General features: G+C 36.6%; 1 protein-coding gene and 1 pseudogene across 1 annotated transcript; both read left to right on the forward strand.

Annotated features, from left to right (window-relative positions):
• Positions 1 to 1,003: 1,003 nt before the first annotated feature.
• LOC117638431 lies at positions 1,004 to 3,551 on the forward strand (annotated as a pseudogene).
• Positions 3,552 to 4,819: 1,268 nt separating this feature from the next.
• On the forward strand, positions 4,820 to 15,210 carry LOC117637133 (V-type proton ATPase subunit a3-like). The gene is made up of 18 exons (XM_034371941.1): positions 4,820 to 5,211; positions 6,361 to 6,405; positions 7,456 to 7,575; positions 7,653 to 7,760; positions 7,935 to 8,045; positions 8,139 to 8,312; positions 9,407 to 9,544; positions 10,029 to 10,136; positions 10,247 to 10,354; positions 10,489 to 10,637; positions 11,166 to 11,319; positions 12,550 to 12,710; positions 12,796 to 13,002; positions 13,210 to 13,393; positions 13,494 to 13,577; positions 13,685 to 13,878; positions 14,506 to 14,565; positions 14,670 to 15,210. The coding sequence occupies exons 1-18, from the start codon at positions 5,077 to 5,079 to the stop codon at positions 14,872 to 14,874; spliced, it is 2,445 nt and encodes an 814-aa protein (XP_034227832.1). The 5' UTR covers positions 4,820 to 5,076; the 3' UTR covers positions 14,875 to 15,210.
• The last annotated feature ends 4,570 nt before the right edge of the window (positions 15,211 to 19,780 follow it).

Raw genomic sequence — 19,780 nt, forward strand, 5'->3', positions numbered from 1 at the left:
GTGACGGCGCCGCCACACACTAGTGCCGATGTAGGGGAGAGAGAGAGAGAGAGAGAGAGAGAGAGGGCACGGTGGGGTTGTGAGAAAAAAAAAACTGAAAAAACAGCTTTTAGTTGATCAAGTAAAATGAGGTGTGCGTGATGGACAAAATGAAAATGGAGGCAGATGGAAAATAAGGAAATATTTGAAAAACCAAACTGACAATTTAAAACTAGGGACGGACCTAATACCTATGCACATGCTAACCTAGGCTATAGCTCAGGTAATTTGATTTTTTTATAGCCGAACGTTAATACCCCAGCCCACCCAAGCTCACCCCACACACCTCCATTCAGGAGCTGCTTCACTCTCCTCAGTGCAGCTGCTATATCTATTCTACTCATCTATACTATTAGTGCAATTAATACAAATGGCAATTTTTTTGAAAATTAATACCAACTTCAATTTTCTTTCTTTTTCTAAAGTTTTTGTACTATTCAATTTTCCCTATAAAACCCACCTATTTCTTCAAAATTTTCACACCAACAAAATCATTTACCACTCTTTAATTTTGCTTAAAATTTTACTCACAAAATTATTTATTAATTGCTTTTAATTTTTTTTAAATTAATCTCTCAACATCATTGTGAATATATTATTTATTAGTATATGTGTGAGAAACCTTCTCCCCTATTAGACTATCACTTGTATTAAAAAAACTAACGGCTTTTTTCTGTTAGTTTAATATTATTTTTATTTAAAGTTGTACTAGATGCATTTTGAGGGGCTTATTATGTCCCCTTGTGTATTTTTTGTTATCAATGAAATTCACTCGTACCGTCGAGTAATCTATCTTTTAGTAAGTTTGTACGTAAGGTAAATTTAGCCCACCTCATTTTGAAATTCTGGATCTGTCCTTGTTTAAAACTTGTAGAAATCTCGTTGAAAACGATGCAACAATCAGTTGTTCATATCTAATTAATGTAATGGAAGGGTTAGCGAAATAACGTGCATTTTTCATAATATGGGCCAAGTTCAAAATTTTTATGGCACTGTGCCTATTGCTACTAGTTTTCCCAGCAGTGATTCTTCTATCTGCTGCTAGTTTTAATCCAACAATGTGGTCAAAGATGGGCAGGTTGTGTCAACCGAGGCTAGAGCCATGACAATTAATGTTGGTTGAGCCAGGTTGACATATTGGAGCTCAAATGTTTAATGTGTTCCATGACCCTAGATGGAGCCTTGGACAAGAAACACCTGGGGAGGACCTGTTGGTGGTGTCAACTTATGGAGTATTTATGTCAGGGGTCTGCAAGAAGTGAGTGAAGGCAAAAGGGCTAATGGTCTCCAGTTGTTGCAAGCATTACACTGCTTATGATGTGGATAACTAGAAAGCCGTTGATCGGTATCACTTTGATGCACACAGGTATTTAGATCCTGCTAGCTAGTCTCTTCTTTTTTGATAGATTAATTTGGTCATACAGTGACATCTTGGTTCAATATTGGGAAACGTTTGGAGGAACTTAAGTAAATAAGGGATTCTTGTTCTTCTGTGACTCCAGGTCCTGACTATTGAATTTCAAGAAGCGTAAATGATATTTATATTCACAAGGGGATCCATCGCTTTAAGATGCAAGGAGTGGTCAATTCAGATGAAAAAGCATTGATCATACTTCTTAAGACACAAGAAATTTAGGGTGCAAATGATCATATGCTTGCTGCTGGAGTCAATGGCAGGTGACAAAGCAGGACCTGAAGGATACATCAGCCACCATTCAAAAGTTGTGTAGAGGAGGGCCATGTTAGCTGTGTCATGTGTTCATACGCTGTCCCGAACCTCCTCCATGGGGTAATCAGAGAGGTCAATGGGGTCTTGATGTATAAGTTGCTTGTCTCTTAAGCTTTAGAGGTGTAATGCAATCTTAACTTATGCAAATGTGACCCTAGAATTTCAATTTCATCACCAATAACTGGTTTTTTGCCCCTAAACCTTGTGCACAAAAAGAAACCATAATGACCTTCCAGTGACAACAAATATCTAAATGTGGCTATGATCCTTGAATTGAGCCTGTCCTTTTTTTTTTTTTGCTTGTATGAGCAAATACATCATTTCAGATTGCGATTCGATTGAAATTTATTACAATGCTATCCATTACACTGCAACACCAGAGGATGCAGCAGCCCTTGCCTTGAAAGTAGGTACTGGAATTGTAGCCAAACAGTTGTGAGAATTTTGTGAGAAATAAAAATTACCTCAACCATGGTTTTATAATCGATCTTACATTATGTGTTACAATGTGATCATGCAGGTATAAACCTGAATTGTGGCAAATTTCTAGGACAGTACACAGTGAATACCGTTACCTCGAAAAAAGTGGATGTACCTGTAGTAGATCAATCCTTGATATACAACTACATAGTACTGATGAGGCTTGGATTCTTCAATGGTGACCCTACATTGCTCCACTTCAGAAAACTTGGTCCATTTGATGTTTGGAGCAACGATCACAAGAATTTGGCACTTGATGCTGCTAAGCATAGCATAGTTTTGCTAGACAGCAAAGGGAGCTCTTCCTTTGTCCTCCAAAAAAATCAAGAACTTGGCAATTGTTGGACCTAATGCAAATGCCACAGAAGTTATGATAAGCAACTATCATGGCATACCATGTAGCTATACAAGCACTTTTCAAGGGCTACAGAAGTATGTCTCCACCGTGAAATATGAGCCCGGGTGTAACGTTGTGAAATGTGATGATGAGAGACTTATTGGGGCAGCGGCTACCAGGGTTTTAAGAAAAGCTTGTAAACCAAGTTGTTAATGCAGAAAAAGGAAGAGTCATTTTGGTTATTATGTCAGATGGTCCAATTGATGTTTCTTTTGCCAAACATGTGAGAAAAATAGGAGGGATAATTTGGGTAGGATATCCAGGTCAAGCTGGAGGAGATGCCATAGCTCAAGTCATATTTGGAGGCTACAATCCAGGTTAATTTTTACACTCTTTAACCTCTTAATTGTTTCAATATGAGATTAGGCTTCACAAAATGGTAAAAATTTGTCTCAGGATTATCAATTACTGCAACTGATCATAAGTGTAATTTCTTTTTTACCGCCACGTGTAGCTGGAAGAACACCTTTTAGATGGTACCCTAAGGAGTACGCACAGTAAGTGCAAATGACAGACAAGAGAGGCAACACAAGCAGAAACTTCCTTGGAAGAACATACAGATTCTACACTGGCAAAACCATCTATGATTTTGGTCATGGCCTAAGCTATTTAACACTCACCAAGTTCATAAATCAGCACCTTCCACTGCGCTCATCCGCTCAACTCCTATTTCCAGCCCACTCGCTAACCTTCCTGTTTCCCACTCCACCACTCAACCGGTTTCGGATCCTGCTTCTAGAGGCCTTTTTATGGAAATATCAAGAGGGCAGTGCCAGAAACTAAACTTTGATCTAGTTGTTGGGGGTGAAGAACAACAGGCCAAGGGACGGAGGCCATGTGGTGCTAGTGTTCTGGAAACTGACAAGCTCAGGAAGTTTGGTTGGAGCACCAAACTTGCGTGTGTGAACGATTGATGTTAGCTAAATTCTTTACAATTGAACATGTCATGTTTGTCGCTAAATAATAAATCAACGTATTTGAAAGTTAGACATGCACTGAAAAAAAAATCTTGATTACTTTGTTTTAAGTTTCAACCACCCTTCAACCAGCTCACATTTTGGTCAAGCTTCTTGTTTGAGACCAGTTCAAGATAATTCAATTCACATTATGTGCATGATAGTTGTTTATATTCAATCAAATTAAGCTACCTTGTCGATGACTTCATTAAATCCAAATACAACTAATGAACTAAATCCAAGTGCAACTAATGAACTAGCAAGCTCATGTGATTACTGTTTTGGACAGCTAGATATTATTTTTTTGGCTATCCTTAGTTAAGATTATTTTAAACCAAGAGATAACAAAACACTGGAGCTAATAAACACTTTTTTTTGTTTGTTGGGATAAGCAGCCAATAACAGTTGTAAATAGTAAAGGACCAGAAAGTATCATGGACAAGTCTGTTGTTTCGCCCTCTCGAAGGAATCTCTAATTCCTGATTAAAAGCTCAATTTCTTTTAACTCCATTGAGAAAACTACGTCTTATTGTTCTTAAGTAAATATGTTTTGAACAGTGCTTGGTTAGTACGATAACGCCTATTTGGAGTTATAAGTGATTTTAATTTTTAATTTTTTTAAAGTCCAAGCTCAGTAAAACGGTTGAAAATAACTTTTGTCAAAGAATTGTTGTGAGCCAAAGCCACTAGGAAACCTAATTGGTTTTGGACCATGCCAACCATGTGGAGTAATATTTAAAGAATTTTTAATTGTAATGATACTTTAACTTCTATCCGAATTTCATTTTGATCATTAAACTTGTTTTTGAATCAATTGGTCCTTCAATTTTTATACGTGTCCTAGTTTAGTTATTTTGTCTATTTAGAAAGTAAAACCATCAATTTGGATACAATTATTCTCCAAATACATACGAGAATTTGTGAACTAAAGTGACTCAAAAACGAATTACATAACCAAAATATAACTTGGGTATAAATTCAGGACCAGGTTAAAATCCCATTGAATACCAACACTTTATCTTTTATCCATTAACTTAACCAAATAACCAAAAAAAAAAGAAAAAAAAAAAGGGGAAAATATATAAATATCCTGACGGGAACACAATAATCATGCCGCACCAAAAAAATATTAATTTAATTGAGAATGACTGTCGAATCCGATTAGGAAAATAAATAAAAAATTGGAAAAGGGACAAAAGATCCAGAGTCCTTGAGAAATTTCCCACAAAACCTTCCCCAACAAACAAAAATTAGAGAGAGGAGAGAGAGGGCACCGGGTGACGTGGAAGATCCGTGTGGCCCAGCGCTAAGGAGAAGCAGAGGAAAGCAAAGCAAAATTACAGTGGAGATCAGTTCATTATTTGATCTCTCATCTCTCTCTTGTGTGCGTGTGGTTTTTGACACTGTTTCACACAACAATTACACAAACACACAACCACAGACTCTGAGATTGAGAGAGAGAGAAGAGAGAGAGAATGGGAGAGTGCTGTCCTCCGATGGATCTGTTCAGGTCGGAGCCTATGCAGCTCGTCCAGATCATCATCCCCATCGAGTCTGCTCACCTCACTGTCTCTTATCTCGGTGACCTCGGCCTCCTCCAGTTCAAAGACGTAAGTCCTCATTGCTCTTTCTCTGTCTGATTCTCAATTTTCTGTTTCAATTATGGTGAATTTTACGTTTTGGATTGATTTCTGTGAGAAAAACAAAAAAAAAAAAAAAAACCCTAGCTTGACACTGTTTGTGATTGGAATTCGCAATTGGATTTGATTTGTGGAAGTGTTTTTGTTTTATGAGATTTAAGGTTTCAGTTTTAGGTAATACGACGATTGAATTGTTTGATCAGTAAGTGGTTTTGGATTCTTTAGCTTCTAATGGACTCAATTTCGGATTTTTGTGCAAAATGAAGAGTTTGATCAGTTGATTCGTTACCATTTATGTGCATATCGATCAAGCTTTTGCTGCTGCTGTTGCCGAGACTATCACATACTTTAGATGTCACGAAAAAAGAAACTTGATTATCAAAGTATTTAGCTTTATGATCACCTAATACATGATTATGGCATTCTTTTTAGTTCTCTTGGAAATTTATATCAGTACCAGGACAACCCGTAGAGTTGTGACAGAACTAACAAACCAAAAGCAGCGGGTTGAAACTTGTGGTATTGTTCTGCTCACCAAGGATTGGTAGTTGTATGGGGTGGGTGGGGAACAAGGTGGCTCTCAATTGAGGGCTTTGATTGGTTCGATTTTAGTGGGTTGTTGACAATAGTTTAGATCTCTTACATCTGAGCTATAGACAAAATATATATATAAAAGAAGAAACAAGTTTTTTGCTAATTCCTATACCAGAATGTACAATTTTCTATAAGTTTAAAGAACCGATGGTTAAGTGTAGAAAGTCCTGGTTTAGGTGGAGGAGTAAGAAGATGATGAGATACATAGCATCCTCAAATGAGGAAAAGATTTAGGGGTAAGCGGATAAGAAATATGAGGATTTCACAAGGGTTTCACCTATTTTATAATCAAGAGAGGCGTTAATACTTTTTACTTGGTTTATGCATACAATTTTGTGAAGAACTAATATCTGAAATTCATCAATGTGAATTTCTAGGTGTTGCACAGCTTGCTCTTATCATATGAAGCACTATGCTAGCTTCATTATTCGTCTTACTTAATCTAATAAATTGTTATGTTGCTTTCAGGATTTGTTTTTAAAGTTTTATCTGGAAACTAATGTTTTTGATGTCTCATTCTTCCAGCTCAATGCAGAGAAGAGCCCGTTTCAGAGGACTTATGCTGCCCAGGTGTGTTTATGTTCCTTAGCTTACTGATAAACCACATTTTTATTTTGCGTTGTGTATACCTTCAATTGTGTTGTCGGGGATATGATACTTCTCATTAAAAGAAAAAAATAACTTCTCATCAAAATCGAGTAGTAAGAATTAGCAGGAAAAGGAGGGAAAATCTCAACTTTAAATTTCTTTCCAATAGTTTATATTGTCTTAGAAATTTCAAAATAATCTTTGGAGCTGTACTTTATTATTAATTTTAATGTAAAAGGCCTTCTTAGATTGCCAACATAAATAAATATTTGGTCTTTTCTAATAATGTGTGTAGAACTGTACTATTGTTACCTCCTCCTTTGGGATGATTGATATTCAAGCCATTGAACGCTCTATTGTGTCCACTACGCTGGCCATTTGGAGATTAATTTCTGACCCTTAGCATATCTTTAGAAGTTTATGGTGACTTTGAAACAGTCGCAAATATATTTTATAATATGAGTCAGGAACATGCCACTTTAACTGAAAATATTGACTACATATTAAGAAAGGGATGCACTTGGCTCAGTCAGCTATTAGTGGATGCAATCCTCAATGTAACCTATTTTACCTAAAGTTGGCTTTATAAAATGAACATAGAGTTCAGGTACATCTTTGGCTGTTCCCTCACCCCTTGGTGCATGCGAAGAGATCCTTTTGCATGTTTGCATGCTTATGAACTTGTAAAGGTTTTTCAACTAAGCTCATTCTAATTGAATGGTTTTGTTGCTAATCTTCTTTTGATATACACTTAATATTGAAGTGTGGTCAAGTTAGTTGATCAAATAGTTAACCTCTCATATTGCCTATTTCTTTATATTCTTTAACATTTTTTGGCAACTTAGCTAGTTTTGCTAGTGAACTATTTTAGATTGTTGCGAACCTATAAAGAGTCTTGTAACCTGCACTGCACATCCTATTTATAAGGTGGCCAGAAAATTTGTAATGCACTTTCTTCATAATTGTTGAAGTACCTAAAAATTATGTCTCCAATGACTTATTGATTGGTCATTTATTCATTTCCCTATGTAGATTAAAAGATCTGCAGAGATGGCTCGCAAATTACGTTTCTTCAAGGACCAAATGTTAAAGGCAAATTTGCCTTCTTCAAAGTCTAAAAGACAAGTTGACGTCAATGTGGACAACCTAGAGGTATAATAAGGTGTTTGGTGCCTAGCTAAAGATCCTTAATATTGCATGTTCTAACGCTAATTTTGTGCATATGCTAGGTAAAACTTGGTGAATTTGAGGCAGAGCTGATTGAAATAAATTCGAACAGTGAAAAGTTGCAGCGTTCATATAATGAACTGATAGAATATAAGCTTGTTCTGGAAAAGGTGACAGCCCTTTTTGCTTGTTCGGCCCAAAAAATATCATTGCAACTCTATTACCATGCATCATGCATTATTCAGATATCAGAACATACTCTATCAACTAATGAGGCGCTAAGTTTGGTGTTTATCTAATTTCATTAAGCTCTCAAGTGACTAAAAAAAATATCTTCCTTTCAGGCTGGTGAATTTTTTCACTCAGCTCAAAGCAGTGCCGCGTTGCAGCAAAGAGAAAATGAATCCCGTCATATTGGTGATGAATCTCTGGACACGCCTTTATTACTGGAGCAAGTACAGACTTCAATTTTGGTTTTATAGTATTAAGGTTAACCACAGTATACTGCTTTTACTTAGTTCAATTCTTTTCGTTTGGCTGTTGTGAAGGAAGCATCAACTGATCCATCAAAGCAAGTTAAGTTGGGGTTTCTCACTGGACTTGTTCCTAGGGGAAAGTCTTTGGCATTTGAGAGGATTCTTTTTCGAGCTACTAGGGGTAATGTCTTTCTGAGGCAGGCTGTGGTTGAAAATCCTGTCACCGATCCTGTTTCAGGAGAGAAGGTATGGACACATCGTTTCCTGCATTTTTATGTTCTTGGTATGATGAAAGGAAGTTTTTATTGTTCTTTTGGTACCCTTTATTATTTATAATATAAGGACAAGAAGCAATCAAATCTGACTGACTAGCTTAGTGTAACATAGTATAATATACAATCAACTCAACACTCCTACCCAATCAAGTTCACTTAACAGTAAATGGCATATGCTCATTATGTTTAAACAAAAGAAGTCGATTAGAGAGCTTAGGTATCTAAAAAGCTCTACCTCTTCCATTCTATCATAAAAAACTTCTTCCTTTTCTTTTCAACCAAACAGTACAAAGGATCTTGGGCTGGAAGAGTTGTGGGAGAGAGTTAGATTTGGTCCCCATTATGGGCATCTGTTTCAAATGAGTTTAAGGGGGTGTCTTTTTACTAGTTTAGTAGATAGGAAGGCTGCTGTGAATTGCCAAGCCATAAGATTATTGATGTCAAATGTGTTGTAACTTCTTATTCTGTATCTCTAAGTGGACAACTTGTCTACATCGTTGGATTGTTTCAAATTAATAGAAGGTTTCTTTCTCCTCCCAAAAAAATTCCAAAATGAAGCAAGAATTTCACACCACCAATGAGTAGTCACTTTCTTGGAAAATAGCAAAGGGTAGTCTTTCACTATTATCATTAAAACTGAATTCATTCATCTTATGCATTTGCTGTTACCTTCTGCATCTTTGCATAAGTCTTAGAGAGAGCTGTAGGTGGTGCTGACTTCTGCCAGTTCTGAGATGGGCCCTCTGATATTTGAATGGGATTAAATTTTTTTTGCTCGGTGATGACAATTTATCATCCTTGTTGCATTTCAGGCTATTCTAAATTTCTTATATTCCACATAATGGTCTCATCAACAAATATATTCCTTGTAGTGGGAAGTATGTCGATGTACATATACATAGTAAAAATCATTAGGTAGCAATGAAAATTGATAAAATGCAAACCTTTATGTATGAATACTGGATATATGGTTAGTTTATTATATAATATGGCACTGTTATATGTCCATATGGTTTTTCTTTGTTATTGCACGCTTTGTGTTTGACTGTGAATTATGATCTGCAGGTTGAGAAAAATGTTTTTGTGGTATTCTACTCTGGAGAAAGAGCAAAGAACAAAATTCTTAAAATATGTGAAGCTTTTGGAGCCAATCGTTACTCTTTTCCTGAGGATCTGGGTAGACAAGCTCAAATGATTACTGAGGTATGTACTATGGTTTCTCTTTGGATTATTTGGCCATGCTGATGCTTCCTTCATTCATATTACATTTCTGTTGTTTTCATGTGTGCTCTCATCTTTTTCTTTGCACGTTTTTTTTTTTTTTTTTTCCCGGCATGAAGTATGCCAATATATTATTGTTTATACTTTAACTAATTAGTGATATAGTTAGTTCGTTAACTTCTACGACACCCATGCTTAGAAATCCAAGTTAGCCTTTTTGCAGTTGTTACCTGATCGATTGACACATGAAGAAGTCCTCCTGGGCCTCGATCAGCATAGGCATTTTAGCAATTTTTTTTACTTCCAATTTTTATCCTACTCCTGACAATGATAATTATTTTAGGGCCTAAAATCATCGTTTAGAGCTTAGATTTTAAGGTTTAAATTCTCCGCTTTTGAGCTACCCGAAAACCTGGGAGTTAAGACCTTCATATCTTCATTTGACAACCATACATTTCAAATTCAGGTTTCAGGAAGAATTTCAGAGCTAAAGACTACTATAGATATCGGACTGTTGCACCAGGGAAGTTTGTTACAGAATATTGGGGAGCATTTTGAGCATTGGAACCTTTTGGTAGGTTTGAATTATTGTACTGAATGAAATTTATTCATTATTTGTGTGGAGAATGTTTGCTATATTGCAAAATGTCAAGCTATTGACGATGTTTCTTTGTACTCATGAAGGTGAGGAAGGAGAAATCCATATACCATCATCTTAACATGCTTAGCCTTGATGTAACAAAAAAGTGTCTTGTGGCTGAGGGGTGGAGTCCTATTTTTGCATCAAAACAGGTATCCTTTACTTACAAAAAAATTCTCTGCAGTATGATGAGTCCTCTTTCACCCAGTTTGAATTAAAAGGTTTGAACTATGACATACAAACCAAATATGTTATTGAGTTTCTTTGTTTGAATTGATTTGTGCAGATCCAGGATGCATTGCAGCGGGCAGCGTTTGACTCCAACTCACAAGTTGGCGCTATTTTCCAGGTTTTGCACACACAGGAGGCACCACCTACCTATTTCCGCACAAACAAATTCACTTCTTCTTTTCAAGAAATTGTTGAGGCATATGGGTGAGTTCCGCTGCAATATCTTGCTATTCGGTGCGTCTTTATTGATAATTGCAAAAGTTAAGATTCTAATTTTTTTAACCAAGGAAGGTAAATATAAGAAATTTAATGAGTTTATTTGTTAACCACTGTCATTCTGGACTTTCCCTAGTAAGGTGTGGGGCTATATACTGAAATTTTTTATCCACTTTATGTAGTTATTGTGATTGATTTACTCTGCCATCCCTAGTACTTCCTGGCCATTATCATGTGAGCTAGATAATAGCTTGTTTTGCCAGGTAATATGGTGTAACAATCAAAGATTATAGTGTTCCTGAATCATCTCCCTCTTTAATTCTTAATGTTCCATCTAATGTAGCAATTAACGAAGATGTTTGAAGTGCAACATTAGCGACTTTAGTAAGAAAGCAACCCCTACATTGCACTGATGCGAATTTTAGAATTTGAAAGCACAAATTGCAGTGTTATTTTATTGTTTCTGACAGAAATATACACAAGATTCCAAAATATTTTGTTTCAATGCCATTGCAGGGTAGCTAAGTATCAAGAAGCAAATCCTGCTGTATATACTATCGTGACATTCCCATTTCTTTTTGCTGTCATGTTTGGTGATTGGGGACATGGAATATGTTTGTTACTTGCGACACTATATTTAATAGGCAGGGAAAAGAAACTTTCTAGTCAGGTATTATTTATATATGCTTTGTAATCACTTATGTTGACATGTCCAATCTCAACAATTATATTGTTTCATTATGACCATCTACTTTATATTGAAGTGTATGATCAAAGATTGATGTATTCCCTACTGTCTTTTATGCTAGTCGGCTGTTCCATTTTTTTTGGTTTAATAAAATACCAGTGAATTTTCTCCTATATTTTTAGATATTATTTAGATAATATTCTCGTATCAAGAAAGATGTGAACCATTAGCCATTGTGACACTGACTGTATGTTGCTTATTGCCCCAAATAGTAACCAGTATCTGAAGGTCTCTTATGTGCATAATTTTGTATTCTTATGTGGTAGTGACTTTGTTCACTTTATCCTATCTTGTTATGCTCTTCAATGCTTTTCTTATTGTTACCGACTCAAAACCTGTTGGGTAGTTATAGCTTGCGTGCAATAATCTTAATGAATGAGTTAGAAAACTTCAACCTTGGAAGATCCCAGTTTGCCTTTTCCCCCCCGCCCCCTTCCCCATCCTGTCAGGGTTTTGTGATTGTTTAATAAGTTGCACTACTGTGATAGAATGTGTCTTTTACCTCTATGATGTGAGGAGCAAGGCGGTGTTCTTGGTTATACAAGATTTAGTTTGTCGACATTTGAACATCTGATATTGCATACGCATGCTTTATGAATGAGTTTAAAAACTTGTGTGCAATAAGTTTAATGAATGAGTTAAAAAACTTGGACCTTAAAAAAATTGGAAGATCCCAGTTTGCTTTTTTCTTCCCCTGCCCCTTCCCCATCCCGTCAGGGTATTGTGATTGTTTAATAAGTTGCACTACTGTGATAGAATTTGTCTTTTACCTCTATGATGTGAGGAGTAAGGTGGTGTTCTTGGTTATACAAGATTTTGTTTGTCGACATTTGAACATCTGATATTGTCTAATACATGTGCTTAATAGAAAGTTTCAATTTCATTAAGCCTGCAAATTCTGTCATTTTGTTTCTTCATGAGCATGTTTGCTCGGTGTAATTATCTTTTGAATTCATTTATTATGATTACTTTCCTCTTTTCACTTTGTTATTTGAAATCCAAAGGACACGAGGAACATCTTCTTTTGGTATGTAGGTTCTTAGCATTTTTCCTTTCACATGCTAGTTATATCTAGGAAGCAATTTTTTATTTTTTATTTTTCATGTTTGTCTAGATGTAAGAATCTAACTACATATATTTATGGTTTTACAGAAGCTTGGAGACATCATGGAGATGGCCTTTGGTGGCCGTTATGTTATTTTGTTGATGGCAATTTTCTCAATCTACACAGGTTTAATCTATAATGAGTTCTTCTCTGTACCATTTGAACTGTTTGGCAGCTCAGCATATGCGTGCCGTGATCTTTCTTGCAGGTATATCCTAAAACTTTGGATATGCCTCTGCTGCCTTCATGTTTTGAATTGTTTTTAATAGTCAACTGAAATCCTTTGTATGCAGAGACGCTACTACAGCTGGCTTGATTAAGGTGCGTCCCACTTACCCATTTGGCCTGGATCCTGTATGGCATGGATCCCGCAGTGAGCTTCCATTTCTAAACTCATTGAAGATGAAAATGTCAATTCTTCTTGGGGTGGTCCAAATGAACCTTGGAATTATAATAAGTTTTTTCAACGCCAGGTTCTTTCGAAGTGGAGTCAACGTTTGGTATGCTGTGCTATTCATTGTTTTCTAATCGTTTTGTTAGGGCTGTCATTTTGACCACTAAAGGCAGCAGGTGCATACACTGTAAATGTGAATAATTTTCATATTTACTGTGATTACTTACCTCTAGAGTCACATCATTAGTTTCTTCTATAGCCTGCTTCTGACCTTGTGTATAACTTGTATTGATTCAAATGTTGCATTGCCCAGGTTCCAGTTTATACCCCAGATTATATTTTTAAACAGTCTATTTGGCTACCTGTCCGTTCTCATTGTTATGAAGTGGTGGACTGGTTCAAAAGCTGATCTATACCATGTAATGATATACATGTTCCTAAGTCCTACAGACGAGCTAGGTGAAAACCAGCTTTTCAGTGGTCAGAGAACAGTTCAGGTAACCTCTCAATCAGTTTTTTTTTTAATCTTATTTTTATTTCTCTTGTAAAAGTGAAAACATGTGAGTATTTCTTATATTTTGTTTGTTCTTTTACCAGCTTGTGCTATTACTATTGGCTTTTGTTTCTGTACCATGGATGCTGTTTCCAAAGCCCTTTATATTGAAGAAGCAACATCAAGATGTATGTTTGTAGACATCCTTTCACTAAGTCCCTCAGTCATTTTTTGATCATCACTTTTTCCCCTTATTTATATTCATCCACTGCTTCTGATGGTTGTGTTATTTCAGCGGCACCAGGGCCAATCCTATGCCCTACTTGAGAACACAGAAGAGAGCTTGCAAGTGAATTCAAACCATGATGCCCATGGTCATGGCGAGTTTGAATTTAGTGAAGTTTTCGTGCATCAAATGATACACACAATAGAATTTGTACTTGGAGCAGTCTCAAATACAGCTTCATACCTTCGTCTATGGGCTCTAAGGTAGTTTCCAGGAACTTTAACTGTCATTCTTGGCTATTTTGGTGAACATTTTGATGTTCACCTATATTCAGCCATCGGTGCACATGCATACATGTGTACACGTATGTATTTGTTTTTGTGTCTGCGGATGTGAGCTCATGTCTGCATTTGTTATGTAGGTATGTGTGCTTGATACTGATTGATTTCGATGTGTGTTGGCATCCTATGTTGAGAAGTGTTGAAATCAAAAACAACTTTTTGGCATCAATAAGTTTAAAATTGAAGCAATAACAAAATTTTCATTAAGTTGTAAATTGTTAACTTTGTATGTTTGTCTGTACAGTTCGTTTTGATGCGCTGCTGAATTGTTGAACTCTGTATGCATGTATTTGTTTTTTATTTATTTAAGAAAAGTCATCAACTATGGGTGTTAAATGGGGCATTCTTTTCCCACTTGGTGACATGACATTAGCTAGATCCCTCATTATATTAATTGGCCAATTTGTTACTTGGTTTCTACAAAAAGTAGTACATTCTTCTTTTTGCTGTTACAGATTAGGACATGGTCATGCAGAATATTTTTTTTTCATATATTTGCGCAATAAAAGCTAATTTTGTGTATTTGTCTTTTCTTTGAACTTTGTTCAGTCTTGCTCATTCAGAGTTGTCCAGTGTGTTCTATGACAAGGTTCTCCTGCTGGCTTGGGGGTACGTTTAATTCATTTATGATGCTGCTTTTGTTTAATTAGTCAGTCTTACTGGATATCTACGAAGGAAATCATAATGAACATATTGTTTTGTACATTGTACAGGTTCAACAACGTGATCATACTCATAGTGGGTATTATCGTCTTCATTTGCGCAACTGTCGGTGTTTTACTGCTGATGGAAACTCTCAGTGCTTTCCTTCATGCTTTGCGACTTCACTGGGTGGAATTCCAGAACAAGTTTTATGAGGGAGATGGTTACAAGTTCTATCCGTTCTCATTCGCATTGCTTGACGACGAAGATGAGTGATGCCCTAAAATGAAGTCCTAGGCACTGTTTAGGCCGTGGAGTTGAGTGTGAATAGGTAAGAACCCAAGTTGATTCTTTCATTTGGACAAATAGAAGAAGGCAATTGTGTTGCACCTTGTATGGGGAGGGGGGGAAAGTTATCGGTTGGTTTTCGAATTGAGCATCGCCCCTTTTAGCATGTTTATTTATCATTTGTTATTGGGAGGAATAAGCGAGTTTTTAGGGCCAGCATCATCTTAATATGTAGTGGCAATTGTGGCCGTGTGTAATAATGACGATATCTAATCATCTTTCTATTTATATAGTATTAAGGAAAACCAAAACTTCAAAAATTTACTGCTCTCTGCCACAGTGCCATTGCCAACTGAGCTTAAACATGCTATTTGGTAACCTAGTTTTTGACTAATATTAGATGTATTGTAGCTTCATTCAGAAAAAAGAAGTGCACTTTTACGTGGAATATGCGCTAAAAGGGATTTGCTGGAGGTGACGAAAGTTCAATTTTTTGTGGGTCAGCTTGTACTGAGTTCAAAACTTCAAATTCCAAATAAGTTAAAAGACTCCCTATGAGGCCGCCCGGAATTTTTTTTTTGTGCATGTAACGGGGATAGCGTTGTTTTGCAATTTCCGGTCAATAACACAATGATACGCGGAGAAGTTATTCTATGTGTCGTTGCGTTATTGGCTATTATTATTCGGAGTCTTGTAGTGGCAAAAAACAAGCTTGTTCCTTTTTTTTTTTCTTTTTTTTTTTTTCATGAAAGATATAATAATTCCAAGGTAAGTGCCTGGTACGGCTAAAGTAATTTCAGCAAACACTGATTTATTTTTTTATTTTTTGGGTTGAGAAAAGCATTGGAAGCTTGAGACAACAGTTGAACACCAGAGAGACAAACAACGAACTTGAAGACTTGTAACATCAAATGACAAAAGCTTTTTCTGGGACTGAACTCTAGAAGTTGGAGATGAGGAGCTGGATGACACCAAACAAATTACGACCATTGATATTATGGAGTGAATTTGTCGCGTACCCTTCGACCCTCACATACAACTTTTAAAATGAAGAATAATTCGGAATTTTGAGTTCAAATGCCGGAGATAAGATATTGGAGGAAACTAAACAAATTAGAAATTTTCCATTAATGAGGGATTGATTTATTTGTTTAGCTCCCTCCAATTCTCACATATGGCTTTTAAAAGAGCAATGGATATCTTTGGAGAGATAAAGAAAATGTGGTACAAAAGATTCTGAAGACAGCGGAGCCATGGAGGTGAAAGGTTTTGGCCTTTGAAAGTTGTTGAAGAGCAAGCATGTATTTTATAAGGAAGTTCTCACATCTCAATAAGAGAAGAAGAACAAAGTTTCAGTCATGCACTTGTCTCTGAAAGCAAACGCTGCGTGCCCACATGATCGACACAATTAGAATCTCGTGATAAAAGACCAAAATAAATAAATAAATATTTTATTTGTTACATTTGATGAAATTAAAAAACATCAAATTATGACTAAGGTCTCTGTAGCTTGGGCGAAGATGCATTTTCCTCCATGTAGTTTCAACTGTCGTGATTTAACTCGGATAATTTATTAGTCGTTGTAATTCAAAGAAAAACAAATTAATTTCATCAATTTTTTCAATATAATTAGCGTGCATAAATTCCAATTTTTAGAGGTGTAAAAACACCAGGCACATGCCAATTTTAGAGATTATGTGATGGTTAGGTCACACGTGGCGTAGGTTATCCAGCGTGTTGACAGACTCCATACGTGGCGTTGGATGTTCCGGAGTATAAGGAGATTTTGTGATTACCAAGAGATGAATAAAGGTATTGTATGTGTTTGGAATCGGGATTTTAGTGGGAAGAACTACTGTAGCTTGATCCCTTAGTAAGGGTACGTAGACAGCCTAGGGTAGTGCCTAGGTGCAGCCACGTGCTAAACTTTACTTATGTTGTTTTAGTGAGTGGGGTGTTGAATTTGTAGTTGGTCTTGAAATTCGGATGAAAACGAGGCTTGATTAAAAAGTTATTCTATGTTGATTACAGTAGGCATTCATAAATAAGTTTGAGTTTGTTATATGCATTGTTTAATGCATTAATTTGATTCAAGAGCATTGCTGGCGGTTCTGTTTCGAGTTATTTGAAGGCCGGAGGCCGTTTATGTGAATTGCATAAAATTATATTGTGCGTGCTGCCTGTTGGGATATTAAATTGTGAATTTTGTGCATGTTTAAATTTAGGGAATGTTCAATTTACAGGGGAGATTTTACCAAAATTTCAGTAGAAAGTCTCGTGTCCTTATTCCTTTTTGGGAAAAAAGATATAGTTTTAGAAGTGGGCCAGAGATCGGAGTGATGTCGGGAATTTCTACAGAATTCGTCTCGGATTTTGGAAAATTCGGGACGGGTCCTGTCAGAGGGACCCCTAGGAGACTCGACTAGAGTTCTCCTTGGCCTTATCAATACGAGCCCTACTACAGAAGCGTATAGGGCTGACATAATCCACATTAGCCACCAATAGATCACCACATATAACCACTTCTTCTGGTTGCTTACGCTTCATACTAGTTTTACCCAGATACACTCTGTGAACTCTCCTCGCCTTTTTGGGTCTGCTACAACCCTTCTTCGGTAAACCCTCAGCGAGCTGGATGATAGGCATGAGAGCAAAAGGGTCAGAGAGATCAGGGCTCACACAATCCCAAGAAATGGCCCTAGAGCCAGGAGATATAATGAATCCAAAAGGCGCGCCTGCAACCTGTAAAGTAGACAAATTCTCCAACAGTGTAGGGGGTGCCTAGGAAGATACCTCCCTAGGGGGAATCTCCATAAGAAGAGGACCCAAGTTCTAACCAGGCAGGATCAGGGGGGAGGGAATGGGAGAACTTGGGAGCAAACTTCATCATCAGCGAGGCCAGTTTGTTGGCGAAGAGAATCAATAGCCTCAAACCCTGGTGACAACATGATAAAGTGGGAGGAGATGCAAAATCTGCAAACTCATCCTTATTACAAGAGTGAGAACGCCAAGAATGATCATTAGGGCTACCCTGATTACTCGAACCATCCAGTGAAAAAGTACCATTGCCTCTTAAAGAAGGGGGAAAAGTCGAGGAACGGCGATCTAGAGAGCCAATGGGTTTACTCCATAATTAGTAATACCTTCCAAATCAGCAAAAACAGATGTCAATTGATCACGTAAACACGAAATGAGAGGCCCATTGTGGGTTTCATATTTTTTAAGGCACACTTGAGAAGTAGAGTGACCAAGCCGCCCACAAGCAAAGCAATAATCAGGAAAATACTCATATTTGAATTCCACCATTTTCTCTCCAACCTCCGAAAAAGTGATCGGTGTTTGACGGATAAGAGGTAAGGTAAGATTAAAAACAACTCTTTTATAGATAAGAAAATTTTAAAAAATAACTCTTATTTCTATAAATATTATTTATTAATGGCTTTTTATCACAAAACGTCATTGACGTTTGCGAAACTATCAGATTGCATCCTTAAAGTTTTTTTGTATCACTCATGGTCCCTAACGTTAATATAGATGCTCTTAAATAGTCATTCTGTCAAAAAAACTGTTAAATCTAGGGATATAATAGTCAAATCAATCCAAAATTATAAAATATATATATATAAATCAATCCAAAATTATAAAATATATATATAATTTAGTTTCCAGCCAATTCCAAGTAGCCACTGGGATTTTGGGCCGTGGAGTTGATCTCGTGGGTGTAAGACAGGTAATTCTGTTTGACATGCCAAATTCCATGAGGGAGTATGTCCGTCAGATTGGTAGGGCATCTAGGATGGGAGAAGAAGGTGCAGAAATTGTGTTTGTAAGTGAGGAGAATAAGAACTTGTTTCCAGATTTGGTTGAGAATCTATGATCTTCTGGTGCAGCTATACCTCGGGGAGCTTGTTAATTCACGGTATATGACAGTGACACGCCCATACTCCAATGGCGGAGGCCAGAAAAAGAGGAAGCATGAATGAAAGGGAATGACATAAAGGTGAGCACTGAAAATGGAAGGGAATAACATAAACAAATTGAACTATAAAAACCCAACTGTTTTGCCCAGAAATTTCGTCACCAAAAGTTTTTAGCGACAGATGTTCATTAGATATTTCGTCGCTAAACATTTTCTGCGACGGTGTTCTTCAGATTTTTCGTCACTAAAAAGTCAAATTTCCAGATCAACTTCAGACTTATATATATATATGCCTTGAGCTCTGGCCAATTGTGACAGATGTTCCAAATTTCCTGATATTTTGTATTTCCCCGATCCTGGTTATGGTTACAGGTTCCCGATCAGAAAAGAAGACTTGATTTTGTGATGCGTAAATATGTACAAAAAAAACTTACTACCGAGTCTTTTGACAGTTGGAGGCAACCCCAATGTATCCATTATACAAGGGTAAGTTCCAGGTTTCTATCCTTAGTTTAGTCGTTTCAGGCTGTTTCACAAATTAGACCAGAATAATAACACCATCACATGAGCTGAGAGCATTGATCCTAGGAATACAAATAGAAGAAGTAGGTCTGGATGACGATGACTGTGCAGCAAAAGTGATAGAGGAATTTGATATCTCTGGTGATTCTCAAATAGTTGAGACAGAGTTTGTCAATGGAATCTCAAAATTGATTAATCCAGCTAAGCCCTCTAATAACTATAACAGTCATGAACATATATATATATATATATATATATATATTAATTTTAGATGGATTTGACGATTATATCCCTGAAATTAACAGTTTTTTTTGACAGAGGGACTATTTAAGAGCACCTATATTAACGTTAGGGACCATGAGTGATACAAAAAAACTTTAAGGATGCAATCTGATAGTTTTGCAAACGTCAGGGACGTTTTGTGATAAAAAGCTTATTTATTAATATAAGCTT

Source organism: Prunus dulcis, chromosome 8, assembly GCF_902201215.1.
Source record: "Prunus dulcis chromosome 8, ALMONDv2, whole genome shotgun sequence".
NCBI lineage: Eukaryota > Viridiplantae > Streptophyta > Magnoliopsida > Rosales > Rosaceae > Prunus > Prunus dulcis.